Raw genomic sequence first — 19,694 nt, forward strand, 5'->3', positions numbered from 1 at the left:
TCAACAGTCTTAAAATTCCACTTCTCTCGATGAACAAACAGTGTAAAGTTTTGCAGAAGTAAAACTACTGAATCTCTGTTGTGGTTGTACTGAAATATGACATCACCTTTGTCCTGTTTGTTTCATCCTCTCCTCTGCAGCAAATATTATTCGTTCATGAAGAGCCTGAAACTGGATCCCTCCTGTCTTAAAAGAGGAATTCTGAAGCACTTTTATTTCCTTTTTCTAATTAATCTGAAACAAAAAGCGTGACGACACTTGGTTTCATTTCTATTTTCTGATTGATTGGCATGACTTGGTATTTTGAAGTTTTCACACTTGGGAAAGCGTAAATGTCACAAGTGTTTTTAGAGAAGACAAAGAGAACAAAGCTTTTGTACTTTTGAGTCAGTAAATTTCAGGCTCCTCTGCTGATGTAATTTTTTCAAACATTTACATAAATTTTAGCTGAAGAGTTTGCCTTTCAAATGAACACATAAATATCATTCGAAGCAGGCGTAAAGTAGCCATGGGTATTTATTTATTTTGTCCCTTTTTGTGATGTGTTTTGAGTATGAAACGACTTTCTGCCAAAGACTCCAGTGGTGACGATCTAAAGAATAATGAGACCAGTTGTTTTCTGGGCTGATGCAGTAGATCTGAGCTGCTCTGGTGTTTTGTCCTTTCAACGGTATGCCAACAATTTATCTACAAGTTGCAATTATTTTAATGCTTTGTCAGTTAACATGGAGAATACTTTATTAAAGTCACGGTCGGTTTATTTGACCTTAACGTTGGAGGTTGTTATGGAGGCTTGTAACACAGTGTGCCTCACACTGCCTTAAAAACACTTCAGTTTGAGTCTGGTGTCCAGTTTACCTGATCCTTTAATACACTGTGGTACTGTCCAGTTTGATTATGTTTCAACTGGGAAATGGTCACAGTTACATATACTTAAATGTGGAGTTCAGCAACACAAAAATCACAGCAGACTGGATTTTTAGGAGCTTCACTGGTTGAGTTAAACCTCAGTGGGCGAAGCAAGAATGCAGCCAAAGTTGCTTTACTAGCAAAGAGGGCAAATGATGGAAATGTGGTTTTAATACAAATAAGATTAAAAACTAAAATGCTGCTTTTTAGGCACTGGTAATTTTGGGTGTCCCAGCCTGTTCTCATCCCCAAGTCGTCTAATACAGATGCTTGGTCACGCCCCTCTGTGTGTTGTGAACACCAAAGGCACCCTTTAGTGTCTTTTTGAGACACACCAGGTTTCAACTCACTGCAATGTGAACCCATCCGCAGCAATTCTTTACAGAGCAACTGACGTAAAATGGAGAGTCAGAAACTCCACGTATGGCAGGAGAGATGGGTCAAACAAAACAAGACTCATGGTTAATGTCCTGGGTGAATGTGATATTAATTCACGCAGCTTTGTCGCGCACTGACTTCATTTGAAAGACGTTTTTACATCACCTTACGTTATTGTCATGTAAGAAATCTACTTGTTTTAATCTGAAACATGATGGGTTTTTTTTTCTAAATCTAACCAAGTAGTTTTGTTGGCTAAACCTAACCGCACAGTTTCGCAGCACTGACCACATGTAACAGTGTGTTTCAGCTGTGCGTCACAAAGATACGCTAAAGGGTGCATGTGTGTTGCTATGAGACACCGAGGGGTGTGACAGAGCATCGGCATTTGACGACCTAAGAATGAGTACAGATGGTGTTCCGTGACAGTTCCACTGTTTTACGTTTAATTATCGACCTAATTTTTTGGATGAATATTCATATTGTAAGTATGAATAGATCGTTTATGGCAGATTTAAACCAAAAACAAAACTAATTTAAAATTTAAAATGATTGAATTTTTCACGGGCAACTATTGCACACTGTGTCGGCGAGTGGTTTCTCACAGCTGATGACTCTCGGTCTGTTAGACTAGTCACCAAAACATGCTTTTGAAAATTATAGCTAGCTTAGGGCTACAGAAATATAAGGCACTAGAGGTAGTTTATTTCATTTGAATCGCCAGAAAAAAATGTTGGCATTGTACGTTTCTTTAAACCACTGATATGTTACATTTGATCATTAGTATATAGGGTAGCACTGTGGTTAGGTTTAGACACAAAATTGTTATGGTGAGGTAAAGATAATGATTTTGCTTAAGATACCTTTTTTTGGTGGCACTAACCCCACTGGAAAAACACCCATGTTTGGTGGCTTAAAAGCAGCTGGAAGCAGCAATAACTCGCTAAATTACAACTGGTTTTGTTGTTTGTTAGTTTCGAGCAGTTGTCTACCGAGGTGTCACGCCATCCACCATCCCCTCCAACTCACCAAATTTTTTACAGAGTGTTTCTTTAATTTTGAAAAGCAGCAACATTTTCCCAAGGTTTAAAGTCCATGTTCTTATATCCCAAAGATAACTGGGCATCTACTGTACTGGACTGTTGTTAGCATTCAAAAACCACAGCTCCCATGAGACTTTGATAGCATGCTAACAGTTAAAGCCCCAATTGTGCTTTTGGTCACATATCGACCCCAGTGTAAATCTCAAGATTGAATCTATCATCCTGATTTAACCTGTTAAAATCTCATCTAAATATATATTGTTTTAATCTCGCCAGGTGATAAAATCATTGCTGGGGGCCAAACCAAAGTTGAACTCAAAAATTTCCACAAGCTCTGTACTGGAGGCTGTGGCTAATTACTGATGCACTCTGTGGAAATATTGGATTTAAGGATTGGTTTCTCCTTGAGGGAAGCATTGCATCATTTCGGACAGACTTCCCTGTCTGGGAGCTTACGGAAATACCTTAGCCTGCCTGATGACAGGTACAGGAAAAGTCAGGTGTCTGAACAGAGGGCTTTGTGACTCAGTCATTCAGCAATGTTAGGAGTGCTGAGGTCACAAATGGGACTGGCACTGGATGACAATCATGGCATACATTGTTTTTAAAGGATGTTACAGATTTTATTGTCCAGTTCAGTAGACGCGTATTTATCTTTCTTATCTTCATTTATCTTTCTTTTCAAAAGAAAACCCAATCTGAGAAGGTCCCACTGAACACAAAGGTAGTGATTTTATTTTGAAAGGTACTTGATGTTTAACTCAACCAGCGGCGTTTCTTCTGCGACTGCACATTGTTCTCCTTTTTGGCTTTTTTCAAAGGCTGGGTTTAAGGAAGTTGACTCAGTGCGGACTCGTGTCTGGTTTAAAAATAGAAGCACTTTAGCAAGGAAAGCAGTATTTTCCCAAAAACCCACAAATTTGCCAAAGCTGCCAGCTCAAGTTGACTGGTGTTCATTCCTGAACTATTTTTGACACGCACTCTCATTTCAAAGGACTGTCTTTGTTCATTTTGTAGATTTTTATGGCTGATTGTTGTTGTTTTTGTTTATGTGGCCCCTCCCTCCCTCACCTGTTTTAAATTGTACCGGGTTTGGGTTCATTATGTGTGTGATTGTGTGTGTGCGCATGAATGCCTGTGAATCGTATTTTTTTGTACCTCAGAACACTGTCAGTAATCATGGTAAACAACAATCTTTTTTTTTTTTTAATTTGTCATGAATTGAATTTGGGAACAGAGCGAATGGAGCGACCAGCGTTCGGGAGAAATAAACTGATTGTCCTTCATTCTCTCTGGCATGCTGTAACTTAAAAAAAAAACAACAACAGAGAAACAAGATGTAAATACTGTTTTATAATTTCTGTCTTAATGAGTTTTGAAGATGAAGAAAGTTATTAATAAACCTGAGATATATTTCTCTATGGAGCTTTGTGACTGAGTTGATTTCCTCTCAGGACTTTTACACTTTTATTTATTCCACAACAAACAGATAAATAAAAGTGGATAGATAAATGAGCAAATGACAAATAAATAAATGAGCAAACAAGCACACTCTGGTAAACATGACTTAAATTCAGGTATTTTTAATTCACCAAAACGTAACAGGATTTGTTAACTCTTTGATATTGTTTTGTAAGTTTTAATCCTTTGATAATATTACTCAACTATTATTTGGTCGACAGTCAATAGTGCTTCCTTTTTGTGCCAAAGTTTGATAATTAGCTAAGATGATTTACAAAACTGACAACCTTTGCTGCTGTCACAAAGCAGTCGCCCGATTCTTGAATAGCAGCCTCGTGTTGTGGAAAATTAAACATGTTGCCAAGACACAAATAAGTTTAAATAAATTAATTCAATTGAAGCAAGTTTTGATATACACTCACTGGCCACTTTATTAGGTACACTTTGCTAGTGCTGGGTTGGACCCCTTTTGCCTTCAGAACTGCTTTGATTCTCGGTGTCACAGATTCAACAAGGTGCTGGAAACATTCCTCAGAGATGTGTGTCCATATTGACACGATGACATCACACAGTTGCTGCAGATTGTCAGCTGCACATCCATGATGAGAATCTCCCGTTCCAGCACATCCCAAAGGTGCTCTATTGGACTGAGATCTGGTGACTGTGGAGGCCATTGGAGTACAGTGAACTCATTGTCATGTTTGAGATGATGTGAGCTTTGTGACATGGTGCGTTATCCTGCTGGAAGTAGCCATCAGAAGATGGGTACACTGTGGTCATGAAGGGATGGACACGGTCAGCAACAATACTCAGGTAGGCTGTGGTGTTTAAACCATGCTCAGTTGGTACTAAGAAAATCTCCCCCACACCATTACACCACCAGCAGCAGCCTGAACCGTTGATACAAGGCAGGATGGATCCATGACGCCAAATTCTGACCATCTGAATGTGGCAGCAGAAATCCAGACTCATCAGACCAGGCAACGTTTTTCCAATCTTCTATTGTCCAGTTTTGGTGAGCCTGTGTGAATTGTAGCCTCAGTTTCCTGTTGTTAGCTGACAGGAGTGGCATCTGGTGTGGTCTTCTGCTGCTGTAGAGCAGGTGTACCTAATAAAGTGGTTGGTGAGTGTATTTTATCAACTGACTGGCAGTGAAGGAAAACTGACAAAGGTTCTCTCTATTTTTACCAACTGCTTTAGGTTGAAAGAAAATAGTTTTTTTAATATATATTTTTAAAATCTCTATATTTATTGATATATCTGGTTTTATTTTTGTCCCTCCCTTTTACTGCCCTTTGTTGGTCTCAGGCCTCCACTGTTGTTACTGATGAGCCTAATGTAATATTTGAACACTTAACTTTGAGATACACAATCATATTTTCAAAGTTTTTCTTGCTGAATATGTTTCCTTCCTCCTTCCTGTGTGGCGTGTGACATTCTTTGAAACAGATTTACTCACCTGCATGTGTGATGGTAAAACCAGATAACATTAATTGCTGGTGACACATGCTGGTTGTTGATTGCTGCCAGTGTGGCAGGTCTGTAGGACGCGTGTGCGCCGGGTGTGGACGAGGAAGTGAAAACAGCAAGTGTTTTAGGAAGTGGGTTCAATTTTGCTCTTGAGAAATCCCAGAGATGCTGCTCCTGTCTGCTTACATCACTGGGAATTTTGTTTGTCAAACTGGTTCCACAGGATATTACTGACCCGGTCACGAACAGAGATGGAGAAAAGATTAATGTAACTATACAGTATTTAATTACGCTGATGAAACTTCCTTTTGTTTCTGAGGGTGCTGTTACAGTGGAAAAGAGATGGTTTTATTTATCACGAGGTTCATTAATTGGACATCTCATCATCATCTCATTATTGTATTGAATTACATCCACCACCATTTCCCCAGAGGGCTCAACAGAGGATTTAGGGAGATTCCCACAGGTTTTATTGCCATGTTAGCCCAAATTAAACATTCATAAAATCGATAAAAATCAGCAAGACATCAGTATGAAAATACTCCTGCATTCATAATTTTACTGTAGTGAAATTAAAAAGTATTACCAGTAAAATGTGAATAAAGTACCAAATGTAAAGTACTCAAAGAGAAACTAGCCTAAACAAGAGCAATTAAAGACAAATTTACAGATCAGCAGTGCACTTAAACAAGTAATGATTCTTGTCTGTATTAATATAGAAATATAATATAGCATATCATGTAATTAAACAATCTAATGTGGAATTTATACTTTTTGTATGCTGAAACCATTTCCCTCAGTGGAAACAGAGCTTTTATTTACATTTATTTAGTTTAGTTTAGTTTAGTTTATTTAATTTATCAAGGGACAGTGTGCAATAGCATTAATCATTTACAAGAAATGAGGAGATGCACCAGATTTAGCTATCAGTGCTAATTTCCATCTGTATTCCCAACATATAATTCACAATAGACACAGACCGCAATCTAAAATACAAAGGAGAAACCTAAAACAAAGATGAACAGTGGACAGCACAGAGACAATACAGACATACAATTTCCACATTCAAAATGACCAAGTTGTTACAGTGCAGGGAGGAACAACACACAAAACACTAAAAGGCAGTCCAAGTAGAGAAGAGACACAGAGAAGAAACAATAAATTATAAAGACAATAAAGCTTCCACAAAAATAGCATTTTAAGTCTTGTGTGTGATTTATCCTGGCTTCATATGCGCAGAAGAAATCTCTGCTGGTCGCTAGGCTAATTTATACAATGTAAATGTAATGTGTAATGTGTGCTAATAACGTTAGCATGTTATATTTGTTTGGAAAATGTATTTAGTATAAGACAGTTGTTTTGTCAGTGAACCTTGTGAGTTGTAATGGAGCCAAATTATGCGCCATTACTTTTGTTAAATGTTGCTGTTGTCCCTGGTTTTATATAAGAAGACACAATCGCTAGCTGCTAGGCTAATTAATACAATGTAAAATGCCATAGGCGTGTGCTAATAACATTAGCATGATGTTTTTGTGGGGAAAATGTGTCCAGATAAACACACATTAAACACACATTAAACATGGCTTAATAGCTACAATTTCAAACACAAGTACACAAATCAGCTTCACTATAACTCGCAGCATTCACAGACAAACACTTGTCTTTATCTGGACACATTTTCCCCACAAAAACAACATGCTAACGTTATTAGCACAAGCCTATGGTGTTTTACATTGTATAAATTAGCCAACATTCCCCAGGGATAACAGCGACATTAAACAAAGGTAACATTACAAAGTTCGGCTCCATTACAACTTATAAGGTTCACTGACAAATCAACTGTCTTATACTAAACATGTTTACAAACAAATGCAACATGCTAACGTTATTAGCACAAGCCTATTGCATTTTACATTGTAGAGATTAGCTTAGCGAATAGCGGACATTTCCCGTATTCATATGAAGCCAGGATAAATCACTTAGAACGACTTAAAATGGTATTTTGTGGAGGCTTTATTGTCTTCACAATTTGAACAAAAGTAAATAGAAGCTTTGTTTCTACCGAGACACTGAACTGAGTTCACATCTCAACTATGGTCCATTCTGGTTATTGAGACCAGTTTTGAATTTTTGCAAAGTTTTAACTTTTTTTTTTATATATATATAGCTAGTGTGAAAGAGTTTGTGGAGTCATTCTTGGGATTATTCCATTCCATTCATTACTTTGTGTCTAGCAGTGACTCAGTGAAGTGTCTGTCTCCAACCAACATAAGAGTGTTCAGCTGTGCTCATCAGTTTTCTTTCCTTTTCTTTTTTCTTTTGGTGTGTGTGTGTGTGTTTTTCCATAGGTGACACACTCTGGTCTTTAGTTTTAAGATATTTTGGGGGGGCTTTTTGCATTTATTTGACAGGACAGAATGAAAGGGAGAGAGTGAAAGGGTTGACATGCAGCAAAGGGCGGTGGGCTGGAATCGAACCTGCGGCAGCTGCGACAAGGACACAGCTGCAACCCTCTGGTTTCTTTTTACGGGGTTTTGTAATGTGGCAAATTTTTCACATCATACGGTGGGAATTTTTGTAAAAAGGGACAAGGGACCATTATGGAGTATTACTTGAGCATCTGATTTCAAATTCAATTATATCATTTGGGCCTAATTTTGATTTGTAATTTACGTTTTTCTGACTTCATCATTTTGTTAAAGTTAAAATTGTCTCTGGATCTTGCTGCCTTCCAGTCTAAGATGATATGAAACACAAGAAAAGTGATCACTGTTAACTATGTCCAATCAGTCCTGATAGTTTCATCCAGGGGTGTGGTGGTCGTTGATAAGGTGGGTGTACTAGTAGGTAGATGGGTAGGTCACAGAGGAGGAAGTAGGTATACTCTCCTATATTTTCAATGGTGGGTGTTCTGTAAACTGCCAGAAAAAGTGTTGGGTATACCCCATATAGCTGAGTGTACCCTCCACTACACCACTGGTTTTAACTTTTTACATTGTAAGTATTTATTGAGTCGCAATTTTCCCGCAGTGGTAAAATTTCAAAATTGTGACCCATAACACAACTTAATATATTTTCAGATTTCATTAACACCATTGTGTCATTTCCACTTTTGCTCACGTCCGCCACTTTAATAAAAAATAATAATAATAAGGGGATGTGAAAGTGCTGCTCCGACACTGATAAACAGGAGAAAAAACTTGAGTCAGCAGCCAATCAAGGGGAGTGATTCACGCAGAGGAAGTGCACGAACATGTCAATGTGGTTAAAAACACACCCTGTTTATTACAAGCACACACACACACACACACACACACACACACACACACAAATCAAATCTTTCCACTGCTTCCCTGTTGATCAGGTATCAAAACAAGACAGTCCTTAGTGGCTTAGTGGTAGAGCAGGTGCCCCATATACAAGGCTGTTGCCGCAGCGGCCCGGGTTCGACTCCAGCCTGTGGCCCTTTGCTGCATGTCACTCCCTCTCTCTCTCTCTCCCTTCACCCTCATCTGTCCTATTGATTAAAGGCTTGAAAATGCCCAAAGAAAATCTTCAAAAAAAAAAAGATTGAAAGACATTATATAAAGAAAAGCAGGAGTGACTGTGGCTCTGTGTTTCCGTGGTCGGTGGCTTGATTCCTGGCCCTGCAGTCTACATGTCAAAGTGTCCTTGGGAAAGATTCAAAGCTTTAAAGTCCAATCGATGTTTTAGTGTGTGTGATTGTTTATCTGATGAGCAGGTGGCACCTTGAATGGCAGCCTTGGCCACCAGTGTACGAATGTGTGTGTAAATGGGTGTGTGGTTACTCAGACTAGAAAAGCGCTATATGCAATCTATTTACCATTATTTTTTTCACCGTGAAGCGCAGAAGTTAGCTCTGGACTCCATATATCTGTGTCCTAAAGGCAAGACAGTTTTGTTTGTGTAGCATTTTTCAACAAGGCAGATCATGTCTTCTAAGAAAAGACATACATGAACAGCCCCATATTTAATTTGGTAACAGGAAGTGGCAAACAGAAAAGTTTTAAACCTCAGTTTAAGAGTTTTCAGGGAGTTTGTCTAAGCAGATACAGACGAAACGGAGTGATACCACTGGAGACTGTGGGGGCAGGGTAACGTAGTTCAGGAGAAAATTTAAAAGAAATTTAAATAATAGCAGAATGGAACAAATTGGTAATATAGTGAAAAGAATTCTTCGTCCACATGTTGGGATCATAGCGTCAACGGTCACGCCTCAGTTTAATGGTACAATATTACAACCTCTCCCACCGTCGCTTGCTCTTGTGTGAAGCTTTTGATTCTGCCGTCTCGTGCCATCTATTGACTGTATCTATGCCGTCATAAAGGACACATGGAAGTATGAGGGCAGTGACGTGTACAGCGTTTGAAATGGACGTTTCTATTTTAGTACATAAATGGAGTATAAATCAGCCATAAGTCTGTTAGTTTAGCTTAGTACAAAGACTGGAAAACCAGGCTGGTCTCACAACCAACTTGTCGACTCGTCGTGGTCTAACTATTTTTTGGCCCCAAATATTTAACTTCCTGGAGTCTCTGCTGGCCAGCCACAGAGCCACAGGTCGGTCCGCCACTTTGGTCCTCACTACAGGTGTATAGATGTATAGACTGACTTGAAATTTGATGCAGACATTAACTTGTTTTTCAACCAGAAATCGCTTTGTTTCAAGTCTGGATTGTGCCACCAGTTGCGGGTATTCTAAGCCAAAACCTGATTTTTTTTTGTCCACACCGTAACCAATCGGTTTTGTGACTAAACCTAACCACACATTAACCTCAGCGTTGCTGAGGGGTAAAGAAACGTGAAGTTTCATTGTATGCACTACGTAGTTTTGTACAACTGTCCCCAACCTCAAACAACTGTCTTTTAGCTACCATTCTCTATGTTTCTAGCCGGGATAGTGCCACAAGATGCAGTTGTATTTTACCAGGACATCGATCCGTTTCTGGCCGCGATAGTGCCATGAAAAGCAGTAGTTTTATACCAGGACATTGCTGCATATCCAGCTGTGGTAGCGCAACAAAAAGTGGTTGATTTTTATTGGGACATTGTTCCATTTCTGGCCGCGATAGTGCGAAAAAAAGCAGTTGTTTTTTACCGGGACATTGCCCTGTGTCTGGCCGAGATATTACCACAGAAAGTGGTTATTTTTTAAGCACACATTGTTGCGTTTCCGGCCGCAATAGTGCCAGGTAAAGCGGTAGTTTTGAATCGGGACATTGCTGCTTTTCCAGCCAGGATAGTAGCATGAAAAGTGATTGTTTTTTGTTTTGTTTTTTTAAACTAACACAACGTTTTTTAAGCCAAAACCTGATTTTTTCCTAACCATACCCGAGTGGTTTTGTGGCTAAACCTAACCACACATTAGCCACAGTGTTGCTGAGACGTAAAAAAAAAAAAAAAAAAAAGTAAAGTTCATCGTATCCGCTACATAATTATGCACAAATGTAATGTATCTGTGGTTGCAGAAATGTACAATACCATCATTTATTCTGACCATTAGGCTGGACTGACCGATTTCAAACTCCAAGTTCCAACAGTATTCTCCCCTGGCATGCAACACTGTAGGGACATCAGCTTGATGGAAGTTTAAATAATTGAATCCTTCTTGGTCAAAACTATTGTAAATAATATATTTGTTGTCTGAATTATACTGTTATGATGTCAAAATAGCCATTATTGAAGAAAAGAAGAAGAACAACAATATAATAGCTGGTTAAAAACTTTGGAACTGTAGTATATATACTCTGTTTTGGTTCTGTTTTATAATTATTTTTAGTTTTATATAAAGCACACTCAGCATATGATGTAAATGTAATTGCAGCCCTTTCACCTACAGACAGTCTGAACTCACACGGGCTGAACTCTGGCTGGGAGCTGTGGATGACGTAGCTTCTCCCCCTGCATCACACCCCAACAGGGAAGTGAAGAAATATCAGATTCAGCCGCTATTATGCAACTCTAAACAACAAGCAAGTCTACTACGGCTGGTGGAATTTTTTCACATCAAAGCAACCACAAAACCCCAAAGAGCTTGCTCAAAGATGTGAGAAGTTTAGGTCACAGAGGATAAGAAAATTTAGCATTTCATAAAAGGTGTGTATTTTTTGGTATTTCTCAGGAGTAGAAAATACTTTCACCCAGTTGTGACAAATCTCTATGTATCTTCATATTATTATATCATATTATATCATTATTATGATCATTATTATTATTATTATTATTATTGTTATTATTACTACTATTATTAGACCCTTTACATTTTAAATACAGGGTCAGTTGAGTGGTGGAGAATGCCTCCCTTACTTTATTTCAACATCTTATGACCCAAGTGGTGATAATGCCCAAACTTTTACTCACTTTTACTGACTTTCCATCAGCCTTTAATACTGTGCAGCCACACAACCTTAGACTATTTTACCTCTGATGTTTTTTGGAAATACATTTAGTTAGATGAGATTTATACAACTTTTGTATTACAAAAAAAAAAAAGGCCCGCTCACTGTAACGACAAAAACTGGGGGGTAAAAATGCAAATTTGACATACAATGAGAGGTTATCATCAAGATCTTGATGTCAGGATGGCGCCTATTCATTCCAATAGAGGTGCTCGTCTGGCACGTACATGGATGTATTAAGAGATCTGCATACAGCATTGACAGTGGGGCCCTTTTCATTCCTATGAAAGGTGCTCCGTGGTGCATGAAGCCAAAAAACTCCAGTTGCGCGGTAAGAAATGTCCCAGGTGATCAGCACTGTGTCTGAATCACTGAGCCCATAGAGCAGGTGCGCTACAGACTCACAGCCACTGAGCACGGTTGAGTGCGACTGAGCAGCCAGCTGGTGCCGTCCGAGCAACTGGCTTCTGGTTCACTCCACTAACTGTTATCGGACCAAATGGATTAAATCTTGATAGAGGAACAAGTAATTTCACAGGGGTTGTGACACTCAAAAAATCTTAACCCACTGATTTACAGACGTCTCTTTCCCGAATGTAAGTCTATGGAAAAAAGTCTTTTTGGCTCATTGGCAAGACGTGACAGACGCCAGGAAATAATGGCACCAATATTTGGCCACAACAAAAATTGATTTCCAAGCCTGGCACACTTCCCGCCAAAAAAAAAAGTTTACATCTTTTGGGTTTACTTCCATGAAATGTGGCCCACTGAGTATGTGCAGCAGTGTTTCTCCTGCTGGCCCTGCCCAGGTTCCTGCTCAGCTAAAAGACTTAACATTGTGATGACATCATGGATTTTTCTTGCCTTAAAGAAAGTTTTATAAATCTAAAACATGCATGGATCCTTCCTGAGTAAAAATATATAATAGAAAGAATCATAATGGACCTTGATTGCAGTCTAACGTGTCCTGTCAACAGTTTTACAGACATCTCTTTAATAATAGTCTATGGGGAAAATGCTTTTTGGGCCGCAGATATAACTGCAGCTGGAGCGTCTACGTAACCTGCTGACCTTACCCTACATGTCAGTCCATGAGCAGCCCCCTTCGCTCTTGGCCCAGAATTGGAAGCCCCAACAAAAATGCTAAGTTAGCAATTAGCTTGCTATGAAGTTTTTAAAGAGAGGTGGTTAAAATTAAGATAAGGCTAATGGTAAGGGCTGCGTATTGTTACTTCTAAAGTGAATCTGTCTTCATGTATAATGGATTATAAAGTGGATTATTGCTACATTTAGCCTCATGTTTGTTCACAACAGTGTTGAGTTGTCACACGGTTCAGATAACCTTCACGGTGGTGGGTTTGTCTTGAACTAGTGATGGGTGTCGTGTACGCTGCAAACGCAGTGTGTCTGCAGCTATACATGTCGTAATTTTAATTTTTCTGCCTCAATACCGTGAGTGGCCACTTAGTCTGGGGCCGTTTAGTGGCCGTTTTGGTAAGTAACCAGAACCAGGGCGAGACAGACAGGATCTGGAATTCGATGGATGGCGCCTTTCCGTCAAAATAAAAGCACCAAGCTAATAAAAATGTGATGACACTTTCTAATTTAAAGAATATAATTTACAAGAAAAGCCCCAAGCCATTAAGTTAACCTTTTCTTTTATTGTATTTAATTGTATTACAAGTTACTGTCTATTTCAGTTGTCTGTTTTATTTAATAGGCTCTTGATCCTAGTTTGTACATCATACCTGTAGTTTGTAAATGCATTTTTTCGATAAAGTTTGGGGCGGTGGGGGCGGAAGAGAGAGGAAAACTGTGTGATGCTCGCCATGTAGCATGCTCTATTAACCACAACAACAACAATATGGCATCGCCAACATCGCTACCTGACAATGTTACACCTGTCAAAACGGTGAAAGAGGATGCGACGAGACGATGGTGCGCCAAAGTTTTACTTTGGTGAACACTTTTACTTTGGTGAATTTCTCTAGACCAGAATCCAGACAAAATTCAGAGTGAGTGGAAACCATGCTCTTCGCCATACGTGAAGAGCCTGGTGACGCGAGGCTAGTGGCCACTGGGTAAATTGGCTGCAAGGCTGTGGGGCGTTCCTGGGGGCCAGGTTAATGACACCTGGACCATCTGGAGTCCCCGCTGGTTGCCTGGCAACTTCTAAGAGTCCATCAGCACATAAAAAGGCAAACTCCTGTTTTCACACGTACGGATTAAACAAACGAGATACAACATGTTAATTAGTGAGCTTTAGAGGTGCTAAGCTAACCCTCTAGCCTACTTTCTGTAGCATTAGCTTCATATCGAACTAGCTGCCATACAGATTCCCTGCCACAAAGAGAAGTTTAGCTCCCAAAATGTCACTGTTTTGGTTAAAACCTCGTACACTGAGGATAACCAGAGTATGTATAAAAACTGGCACATTATACAATTTGCTGATGACTCGGTGAAATGGAATGAAACAGGAACAGGGGCGTGATGCTGTAGTGAGTGACTTTGTGTCATGGTATCATCATTCCTTCACCTTAATGTGATGAAACTGTAATACAGTTCAGGGTCCTGCAGTCAAGCATGTAGACAATTAAAAATGTCTTGAAACAACTCGAAACAGAAAACGGTTTAAATGGTTTAAAATGTTAAATTTGTGAGAAAGCATAAAAATGTTGTTATTTTCTTACTAAAACTGATTTTTTGTGAGTATGGCTCCACGATGACTGTTTTATTGGAGTTTCATTGAATCTGTTTTTCAGGCTTTAGATGTTAAGAGAATTTGGGGTAGGTCTGGTCATCTGAAGGATTCTTTTTGAATCCTTTTTGTCTTGCTTTAAGATGGTTTCATGACCATTTCTCACAGTCATTTATTCATTTATTCCCCCTTTGAGTCGAATGTACAATCTCAGGTAGACAGATGCATACGTTTGGGGAAATCAGAATCTATCTATCTATCTATCTATCTATCATAAAAATATTCTTAAAAAGACAATATGTTTATAAATGTATAACTGTTGCATGAAATGGCATACAAATCTGATCCCTCATTCATAAACAGTGCGTGACACTGTTATCTACTGTGTGTTTCACAATCACATACTGTACAGCAGCAGTTTGTAAGTTACAGTATTTCATCATCACAGTGGGCGTGGACATTAAGGCCATCGCACTTCCTTTCAGCGCAGGAAAATCCCTGTGGCGGCTGTAGTGAGTGTGTATAAAAACCATGCAGGTCAGTACAGGCAGGCAGAATAACACTGAGAGGACAACTGAAAGGATCCTAGCAAACAAACTGAAAACAAATTCTACTACTTTTATCCACTGACCTGCACAGGTAAAATGACTTTTCTTGTCTTTTCTTTTTGTTTTTATGATCTAGAGCAGAAAAATATGCTCCAGATTAAAACAAAAAAGGATCTTTGCTATATTTTTGTCAGTATAAACTGCTGAAGAATTCATTTTGTTGCTGTCAGCTGGAAATGTTTGCACTGCAGCTACAAAATTTCAGCTTTACTAGATCATTTTATGTTTTTCAAATCCCCATTCAGTCCAGTGTGACTGTGTAAGTGCCTCATAGTAAAGTGTAGTGAGTAGTGAGTCACTGCAGCAGCAGACAGAGACGTACAGTAGCCTTTACAACAGAAAGTAAAAGGAAAAAAGATCATATTTTAGATATAAAAAGTTCAGTAAATGCTGGTAAAACGTAGAGCTAAATCCAGCTGTAAATGTTTCTATAAATGCTTCATGATTCAGTGTCACTGGAAATCTCTTTCTATCTCCCTGCAGACTCTTCTTAACTCAAAAAAAGATGGAATCCCAGATGACATGCAACGTTAGCGAGATGTGGAGCTCCAGGATGCCTGAGGGACTGGAACTTGAGATTTCCCATCATCCACTGACAATGAAGCACGTGGCCAACCTCATCATCGCCACACAGAGGTTTAAGGGCATTATCTCAGAATCAGTGCTGGGCACTGAATTCAGAGATGAACATCTGCTCAGCATCATGCTGGAGAGCATCATGGAAGGTAAAAACACAGACTTTATTTCAACACTACCATAAAAAGACACTCACTGGGCTCATTGCTCTGTTAGAGTTTCAACTCTGCTTCACTTTAAAGTTCCTAAAAGGCTGAGTGGATCTGTGTATATAAAAATGATGATGTGCTGCCTTCTAAGTAGTTTACCATTAGGAAGAGTAGGAAGTGACTTACTGATAGGTAGTGAACAGTTTACATGATCTTGTTGGCCTTCAGATACAAATTGTTTATCACCCAGATACCAACAACACCTGTGATTTCAGCCCCTACACATCCGCCTTCACTCTTTTTGTGTTGGTGTGACTGTATTTCACTGACCTACTTTCCTGTTACATTTGCCGCACCTATTAAAGTGACATCTTTTATTGCTCCATAGAATAAAACGACCAAAATATACTGTCTGTGCAGCTGTACATTACTCAGGAAGGTACTCAGATTTATGACTTTCAAGGATCGCTTGTGCAGGAAGAGACTTTTGCTATTGCAATTCCTGTTGCTTCAAAATCGCAACATGTCTGATCAGATGTGCCTCTTGTTCCCTCAGAGAGAAATGTGTTCGGTTGTGAGGCAACTCCACCGACTGATGAGGATATGATCACCAGGACGCGCGAGTACGACTGCACTGTGGAGGACGAGGAGAAGAGGAGCTTAGTTCGGGTCAATAACAGCCTGGTGCTCCACGCAGTGATGCTGCAGGGAGGAACTGATCTCAAGCAAGGTAATTGCATGTGACAGTTAGATTGAAAATCACTCTCTGGGTCATGGTAGATGTTTAAATTTGGGAATGACAGGTTTGTAGTTCATCTTTCACAAAGAAAGTATGACAGAGTGTGAAAATAGTCTTTCAGCTTTCATTAAACAGAACCTGTGTCCTTTGCTCTCTCCTCAGTTAAACTGAACATGTCAATGTACTTGCACCCTGCACCCAGCGTTGAGGGCAGAACTGTGGCTCTGGGCATCAAGGGCACACAGTATTACCTGACTTGCCGTAAGGACGGTGCCCAGCCAACCTTACATCTGGAGGTAAGACTCGTTCCATGAATCTAACATAAAGATTAAAGGGTAAACTTCAACCCATGTGCCACATTTTTAAAGCCAAAGCAGTGACCAAAAAAACCCACTTATGAGATCTTCCTGGTCATTTAAATTGTCATATTCTGACAGAGACACTGCACGTGTATAGATGAATTTACCTCAGACCCAATGTTGTGCAGTGTGATGGCCAAACCCTCTGACCTTTATCTTTTCACACCCTCAGACGATTACCAAAGACAGCCTGGCATCAATCGACCCGAACAGCGACATGGTGCGGTTTCTCTTCTACAAGCAGATCTCTGGGGTGAATGTCAGCACCCTCATGTCTGTTGCTCACCCCAACTGGTACATCAGCACAGCAGAGGCTGACAACATGCCAGTGGAGATGTGCCAGGAGTCCACCAGCCGCTACAGAGCCTTCACCTTCAGTGCAATCAAGGAGGAGACACCCACAGCGTGAGGTGGATCTGCATCTGAGGGCCCAGCGTTGATCCTCTTAAGAAGAAGATTCAATTGTTGAATGAGTGTAAAATATTCTGCACTTCTTATTATTATTATTTATCTATTTATTTTTACAAAAGTATTACCGCTGTCTGCTGAAAAGACTACTGTAAGTATTACAGAGCGTCTATTTACTGTATGTACCAAGTACACAAAGTAAAAATGCTTGTGTGTTAAGTCGAGCTTCACCAGGAGGTGGCACCATTGTGCTACCAGGTGAGCACCCAGTTTATTTATTATGCTGTTTGACATGGCGTATTGATGCTTTTATCTGTTAATTTAATAATCTATTTATGCACCATTTAACATATATATTTATTTGAAAATCTGCTTACTAATGATTATTTATATGATGTGCTGTGAAATATTTAATAAATCCTTATAACTTATTTGGATTTGCGTTTTGTGTGCTTACTCGGGATTTGGTAAATGAAACAACTCATAAAGGACTTTAACAGGCATTAGCTGCAGTCAACCAGCTGATGCATTTGTAATAATGAAACAAAATAATTGACAATAATCTTTCACTTTGAAAGTGGCCATTCTGCAAGAGGATTTTAAGTATATTTTTCTAGTAATACTTTTGCAGTATTTTACACACAGTATGATACAATTTTTACTGTAAAAAACAAACCCCAGTTTGGAATCTACCACTGACTTGGTTTGTAGGAATACACAACATCTTTACATTTCTTAGAATGACATGAAGTCTTTTAATGATTGTAGCTCCATGATGACTCTCTGTAGCTGCAGTTGTATTTAATCTGTTTTTCAGGCTTTGGATGTTATCATATTGGTAGGTTTGATGACATCTGAGGGATTCCTCTTTAATCTTAATATGCAAAGATACTAATAATTTAAAATGTAATCTGCAAATAAATTAGGATGTAGCTATTTTTATGGATTAAGATAAAATTTTATTGATTCCCATGGAGGAAATTCACAAGCAACCCAACAGCAGTCTAGCCGAAATAAAGCAATCAAATGATCCACCTTTATCAGTAATGAACACATGCATCAATAATTATAATCCAATAATAGCATAAAACATACTTGAAGTACCAAATGTAAAAGTAGTCATCATGCAGAATTGCTCATTTTAGAATAACATATATTATAATACTTTCAGACCTGTGTGTTTAATGACAAAAAGAGTGGAAAAAACTGAATTTCCCCTCAGGGGGATTAATGAAGTATATAAAATAAAAAATAAATAAAAATAGTTTTGTACCTTAATTTAAGTAATGTTTTGAATTATAGACTTTTACTCGTAACAGAGTATTTCTACACCGTGGTATTGCTACTTTTACTTAACTAAAAGCCAGTTGCACAAACATCTTAAAGTAAGATTTTCCCTTAACGTCATGCTAAGGCTTTCTTAAAATAAATCAGTTGCACAAAACATATCCTCTCCTTCAGGTTTCCTTAAAATGGTCACTCAAGTATTTGAGGTTTTCTCCTTATCTTGGTCTTACACTTAAGGAATCCCTTAAGGTTAGTTAAACAATTGCACAAAAGAGTTAAGGTATCACAAAAAGCTGTTAAAAACCCACCTGTACAGACTGGCATGTGAACAAGATAGTACAATTTTGTATCTGGGTATGTACAGTCAGGTCCATAATTATTTGGACAATGATACAGTTGTCATCAGTTTAGCTCTGTACACCACCACAATGGGTTTTAAATGAAACAATGAATACCTGCTTAAAGTGCAGACTCTCAGCTTTCATTTAAGGCTTTTTTCAAAAATGTAGTATGAACCGTGTAGGAATTACAACCATTTCTTCACACAGTCCCCCGACTTTAAGGGCTCATAAGTATTTGGACAAACTAACATAATCATCAATTAAACAGTGATGGACTGAGAGTCTCATCCTACTCTCTAATGTGCTATGTGTGAGCTCAGTCCAGCGTGTTCTTTAATGAAGCAATAGGAGAAGATATTCGGTCTCAGTTAATGTAGTTTATTAAGCAGTAAAGGAATAAAATTACACAGCTCTGGGTCTCAACTTCACGTCCCTGACGAACAACAAAGGTGTGTCAGTTCACGAAGCCTGACCTCCTGTCCTTTCCCTCACCCAGTATATTTGACCGTAACAGAGTGTCATTGTGCACGTAAGGCGTTGTCCTCTTCTCATTGGCAGTTCCACTTCCTCCTTCACCACACCACGCCCCTGCCTCGTGTTAATCTGACTCCTTCCCGCTGGCGGTGGGGGCGTGGTTCCTGTTTTGAAAGACAAGAGAACAACACAACTCCCTACACGTGCTGTACCTTACTATCTGTATATCACTTTCTATTCTTTTTACCATATATGAAACTAATTATCTAAGCACTGCGGTATGTGCTCCTCAGACTTCATGTCTCTTCCTCTCCTGTACTTCTCCACTTCTGCAAAGCAAACACATTCAGATCAGCTGAAATCATCTCAGTATT

At 39.1% G+C, this 19,694-nt stretch overlaps 1 protein-coding gene across 1 annotated transcript; it reads left to right on the plus strand.

Annotated features, from left to right (window-relative positions):
- The first annotated feature begins 14,897 nt into the window (after nt 1-14,897).
- On the plus strand, nt 14,898-17,649 carry LOC117252862 (interleukin-1 beta-like). The gene is made up of 5 exons (XM_033620092.2): nt 14,898-15,018; nt 15,471-15,712; nt 16,269-16,442; nt 16,614-16,747; nt 16,983-17,649. Exons 2-5 carry the CDS (start codon nt 15,493-15,495, stop codon nt 17,217-17,219), a joined length of 765 nt encoding a protein of 254 aa, XP_033475983.2. The 5' UTR covers nt 14,898-15,018; nt 15,471-15,492; the 3' UTR covers nt 17,220-17,649.
- Nucleotides 17,650-19,694: the final 2,045 nt, after the last annotated feature.

The sequence above is a fragment of the Epinephelus lanceolatus genome, chromosome 9 (assembly GCF_041903045.1).
Source record: "Epinephelus lanceolatus isolate andai-2023 chromosome 9, ASM4190304v1, whole genome shotgun sequence".
Taxonomy (NCBI): Eukaryota; Metazoa; Chordata; class Actinopteri; order Perciformes; family Serranidae; genus Epinephelus; species Epinephelus lanceolatus.